We start from the raw sequence: 6,000 nt of genomic DNA, 5'->3' as shown, positions 1-6,000 counted from the left end.
TTTTGTTGACCTTTGTCCATGGAAGGTCCCTGCAAAATTTCATTGAAATTGGTTCAGGGGTTTTGGAGAAGAAGTCGAAAATGTAAATTGTTTACGGACGCACGACGGACGACGGACGACGACGGACAAAAGGCGATCGCAATAGGTCACTTGAGACTTTGTCTCAGGTGACCTAATAAATGTTCGATCACATCCTCAAATGGAGAAGGGGAAAAGCCAACAGGATGATGGTTGTCTTGGGTTGAAAGTGGATTATAGACGGAATGATTTAACATCCTGTGAAGCTTTTTCAGACTGATAAAATTTCAAAGTAACCGTTCTATACCGAGCATACAAGTATGCTCTCTTGGCTCTAGGGTGAATGAACAATCAGGTAAAGACGCAGAGGTAACTTATTGTCATGTATATCCTTTAACTTAACAATAAATTGATATCAAATTAAATGAAATAATGACTGCTCATCATTCTGACAATCATTGGCCCATGTTTAGCATCATTGTGCATATGGTAGGTTCAGGCTAGAGGCCCCAATCCATCACAGAGAACAAAGCTCCTCCTCCATAGCTGCTCGTTTATAGTCGCAGTGGCATAGACTGAATATCAAGGTGAAAACCTCAGAATTTTCATTTGAAATGGATCTCTTGAGACACACATCTGATCTATGGTCTGCCAGTTGATATGCTGCTACCTAATGATCAGTGGCTACCTACTGTACACAATGTACAGATACATCACTCCCCCCATCAATCAGCCGCGCCTTATTGATTTTCACCGAGGCAAATGTCAGCTGTTATGTAAGATCTGATGGGCTTCTATATAAACACCGTGTTGTGCATCACTATATATTCACTTTCACATTGGGTACAACAACTTCTATACATACACAGTGTTGTGCATCACTATATACACTTTCACATTGATGTACAACAATTCCAACTTCTATATAAACACAGTGTTGTGCATCACTACATACACGTTCACATTGGTGTACAACAACTTCTATATATACAGTGTTGTGCATCTTTCACATTGGTGTACAAAAACTTCTATATATACACAGTGTTGTGCATCTTTCACATTGGTGTACAACAACTTCTATATATACACAGTGTTGTGCATCACTATATGTACAAAAACTAACTCATCTAATTGTATCACTGAATGTGAATTGCCAATAAATGGCAACAGAATAATTTTTATTTAATTCGAGAGCCTTTCTAAACTACAACCGTCTCTCTTTTTGAAATTGAACTAAAGTGCTATTGTAAGAAATTTATTCTTTCTTATACAAGGCAATGAAATGTAAGCATTCAGTAATTATCTTCTTTTGACAAACTTTGTGACAAACTTCAGTTATCACAACTCTGAATGTTGTGGGGAATACAACAAATTTCAGTATGCAACGTGTGCACTCCATCATCTCAAAAAAAACTCGGGAATGAAATTTGAAAATTATAGATAAAGAGTCAATGTATTTCTCAGATTCTTTCCCAATTCAACTAACCGGGACCCGGTGATGCACAGATTGATAAACAGAAAGCAAATTAAGGGTAACTGACAACTGATACTACAGCTTGGACATTCCTTGACAACTAGTGCTATGGCTGAGGTCATCCTTGACAACTATGTTTGGGAAACTCCCTGACAATTGGTGCTACAGTTGAAATCACCCTTGACAACTGATGTTACAGCTGAGATTGTCCTTGACAACTGATGCTCTTGCTAAGATCTTTCTTGACAATTTATGCTATGGACAGAATGGTCCTTTAGTGCTATAGTATATGCTGTCATCAACATCTAGTGCTACATATGGGATTGTTCTATACATGAATATACATTGTACATGACAACTGAGTATAAACTTAACTTATTAGCTATAATTTGGATTTCTTCATATTTTAATGGTCAAAATATTATAATCATATCTTCTTTTGCACCAATACTGTGGTTGACTGGATTGCAGTTTAATGAAACCCCCATCAAGTGTGGAACACCTTTTACTCAAATGGATCCCATACAGGAAATATACCTTACAAAGTCTGAATACACAGTTATTGTGACTCTTTACTAGGTCTACAGTGACTCTGATTCTTAACAAGGTCTACAGTGACTATGATTTTTACAGAGTCTATGGTGTCAAATTGTTTACAAGGTTTATGAGTACTATGATTCTTGACAAGGCCTAACCTACAGAGACTGTGATTCTTTACATTGATTATGATTCTTGACAAGGTCTGTGGTGACTGATCCTTTACAAGGTCTTCATTGACTATGATTCTTAACAAGGCCTATGGTGACTATGAATCTTCACACGGTCTATGGTGACTAAATGACTCTTCACAAGGTCTTTGGTGACTATGACTCTTCACAAGGTATATGGTATGGTAACTATGACTCTTCACAAGGTCTATGGTGACTATGACTCTTCACAAGGTCTATGGTGACTTAATGACTTTTCACAAGGTCTATGGTGACTATGACTCTTCACAAGGTCTATGGTGACTATGACTCTTCACAAGGTCTTTGGTGACTATGACTCTTCACAAGGTCTATGATATTGTGACTATGACTTACTTGCAGGGAAGTATCCTAATGACATCAGAGGCCTTGTACCCCTCTATACACACAGCACATTGGTCAAACTCTGACTCTAGTTCCTGCAAAATACAAAATACTTATCATTAATTCACCTGTACATATATAAAAATTTGTTGGTTGTATTGGCACATTCATTCTGACACCTTACCCAACTTAGGTCTGAACCCCTTAAAAAGTGCTACATCAGGATTATCTACATCTGGTAATACATATACATGGAGACTATGTTCAGCAACACAGACAATTCAATGACCTTTGTATTTCTGCAGAATCAATCCCATTTACCAAGTATTTCTTCATAAGCAAAATAAACCTAAATGCAGTGGCAGCAACAACATTAAGCTAATTGTATATATCTACAGATGCAAGAACTAATTTAATCACAGGCTGATACAATAACTGATAAATCAATACCTGTTTCTACTGTTACACCTTATGTCCTCACCCTAGTATAACATACTGTTTTACTTCCAATAAAACCCGGCATTTGCAGGAAGCCTCAAATAATGTGGGGGGTTTTATCGAGTTTTCTTACTTTTTATAACATTTCTGTAAACCTTTCAAAGTGGTGGAAAACATTTTCTAGCAATTTGTGTATTTTAGCATCAACCACAACTGTTTGTGTAAAATATTTATTTTTACCAACTTCAGCTTTTAAATTAGTTCTTATAATCATTGGAGCTTCAAATGCAATAAGATCATCAAACCTATGTAACCTTATTAGAATGTATACACTTTCTATCACATTGTATGTACATCAGCAAGTACTTCCACCACTATATGTAATAGATTGATGAGTATCTACAACTTATGAATGGGATAGGGCAAACATTTAACCTCATTTCCCTCTTTTATAAAATCAATTTCAGCTAGATACAACAAAAGTTCGGTTTAACTAATTTTTTTTCTTATCTTCAAAATTAATCCTCTCATTCTACATTACAAGCCTTTTTTGTTGCTGCCTTCACCTCCCAAATCCTAGAAATTGAAATTTGCTCACTCAAAAACTCAGTCACTACACATGAAGCAATCATGTCCACATAATTTTATAATTATTAATAAACTACTCTGAAAACATTTTAAAGCATACATTATTTGAGGCAAAAAATGGACTCTTCAGGAGTTTGAATTTAATCGCTCGAAAATATTTTCATAATGATGAATCCTGTATCCTTGACCTTTGAACTTTATATAAATGTGGTGTCGTTAACCTATGAAGGACTATAACTACAAGTACAGGCACACAAACCTTGTCTCCAGTCTTAACTGTACGCTGGGGTATTTTAGCTATTGCCTTCTTGGCAGCACTTGCCAGTCGTCTCTGTAAAATACAAAAATATTCATTACTATTTTAAATAAATGACATTTTGGGAAAAGGCCATTTCCAAATTGTAATAAGGCAGCATATATATATATTAACTAGTGATCTGTTATATAGAAATTCTGTATCTTAGGTTTTACATCCATAGGATAAATAGGCGAATCGAGTATCTTTATATTAACAAATTTACAGTGATGATAAAAACACCAACTGATCATTGACACCTAATTTACATGTTCACAATTGCAAGTCCCTTTGTACATGTACATTGTGCATATTTACATGTCAAGTTTTCAAATTTGTTATTTTCAAAGAAGTTTTAATTACCAATACTTTGTCTCGGTCATTATCTCATCAGCTCCCTATACAGTGTAACAACCTATTCACCTCAACACAAGTCCATAATTGATAAATATCCTTATAACAAACATCTCCAATACAAGGTGAACAAGGGAGATAACAAAGCTTGCATTTTTTGTGTGGTAAGTTTAGTTTTTTTAATGGTCCTAACAACTTATACCATATATTTCATATCTACAGTAAAAAGTCCCTTGACCAGGACTAGTGCAGATAAATACGACTATTTGGGGGATAATTTCCTAAACTATCATATGTACACCTTGTCCAGACTATCAGATTGGACATTTTTTCTCCCTCCTCATATAAACGATACCAACTGATCATTGTGTAACATGTGAAGATACACATTTATGACCAAATTTACCAGACCTTATGATTAGAACACCGAGACCTGTGAGAATGTCTGCAACCTTGACACCTCTTCAAGGAGATGAACCCTCTGATCATCGGTGGTGTGGGGCCTGACTGGTATCAGTGAAGACCTGCTTCGCTGATACACACTTTGTACTTGTACATGCGCTTCAACTGACTGCATTCTTTCTATTCTCTTGACAAAGCCTTGTATATTTTTTCATCTATACACTTTTTATCTTTTCTGACTGAATAAAAATCTATTACAGCAGATTTTCCAATAGGAAGGACTTGGAAGTCAGCCATATCTGTTCCCAGACGTGATATTTGATACCACATTTGTTAAATTGTTTTTAGTAGGGAATGTCTCCACTATGCTGAAGATGACCAGCACATACAGTAGTGTCAGAGGAAGGCTGTATGTTTCGCAACACTTTGTCAGGGTGTGTGTATATATATACACAATGTCTAGGTAGAAAACAAAAGCATGTAGACTTTCCACCACGTAAATACTTATACACATCACTCAAACCTAAACACTGTAAACACTGACCCACTTTCTGCACAAATCCAGCTATTACATGGTGTCGAAAGTAAAAACTAATATACAGAGTTGTCAACTTAGACCTCCGTTATTAAAAAACTAAAAATATTGGAAATTTGATCACATCAGTGATGTAACAACTCTTTCCACTGGTTATAAAAAATAACCGTTTATCATTATCAATAGGTAAAGAGGACGTGGTCATGGTCATCTTTACCTATTGATAATATACTACTACGGCCGGACTCGTGTATTCCTTGTGACTACGGATCCACTGAACTCCCTGCACGGACGTTGGATCTCCCATCCCCCCCGAATTTATCATTATACGTAGATATGGCATTTGACGTGCCTGTAATCTTTTGATTCCGTAGCCATGCATGTGTATATACGTAATGCTCTGTCTAAGAACTGGTCCAGGACAAGTTTGTTTTGTCGAGAGAGGGTATGTGCATACATGTACATATCTGATAATTTCTGCACTTAACTTGTCAAATAGGACCACTGGCTGTAATCGCATCTACAAAATGTAACATTAGCTGTATTATATATCCTACCAATAGTGCATCTTCATTTGTATGATGATTATTCAGAGTTCAAATTTGACCATTATATGATTCTGGTTTTTATTTTTCTGAAACAAGAATACAAGATGCTGACTGGTAGCTATATTGTTTTCAAATTTTAGGAGGGTTTACATATTTTGAGAGAAATTTGCTAGACATGCACACAAAAATGTCTATGAAATAACCCATCATATCGACTAACAACACGTCCCTTCTCCATTTACATGTTTGGGTTGGTATATTACGATAATAATAATGAA

General features: G+C 35.9%; 1 protein-coding gene across 1 annotated transcript in view; it reads right to left on the bottom strand.

The window, feature by feature from the left end:
• Positions 1 to 6,000, bottom strand: part of LOC110457232 (RING finger protein 150-like) — a 34,550-nt gene that overhangs the window by 7,726 nt on the left and 20,824 nt on the right. Inside the window, exons 3-4 of the mRNA XM_021508412.1 lie at positions 3,848 to 3,919; positions 2,575 to 2,657 (exon numbers count right to left, since the gene is read on the bottom strand). Of these exons, the coding sequence (XP_021364087.1) occupies positions 2,575 to 2,657; positions 3,848 to 3,919 (155 nt within the window). The remainder of the gene's footprint in view (positions 1 to 2,574; positions 2,658 to 3,847; positions 3,920 to 6,000) is intronic.

The sequence above is a fragment of the Mizuhopecten yessoensis genome, unplaced genomic scaffold (assembly GCF_002113885.1).
Source record: "Mizuhopecten yessoensis strain PY_sf001 unplaced genomic scaffold, ASM211388v2 scaffold9049, whole genome shotgun sequence".
NCBI classification, from domain to species: domain Eukaryota; kingdom Metazoa; phylum Mollusca; class Bivalvia; order Pectinida; family Pectinidae; genus Mizuhopecten; species Mizuhopecten yessoensis.
The sequence above is the reverse complement of the archived record's forward strand: the minus strand, read 5'-3'. Positions and strand labels throughout refer to the sequence as shown.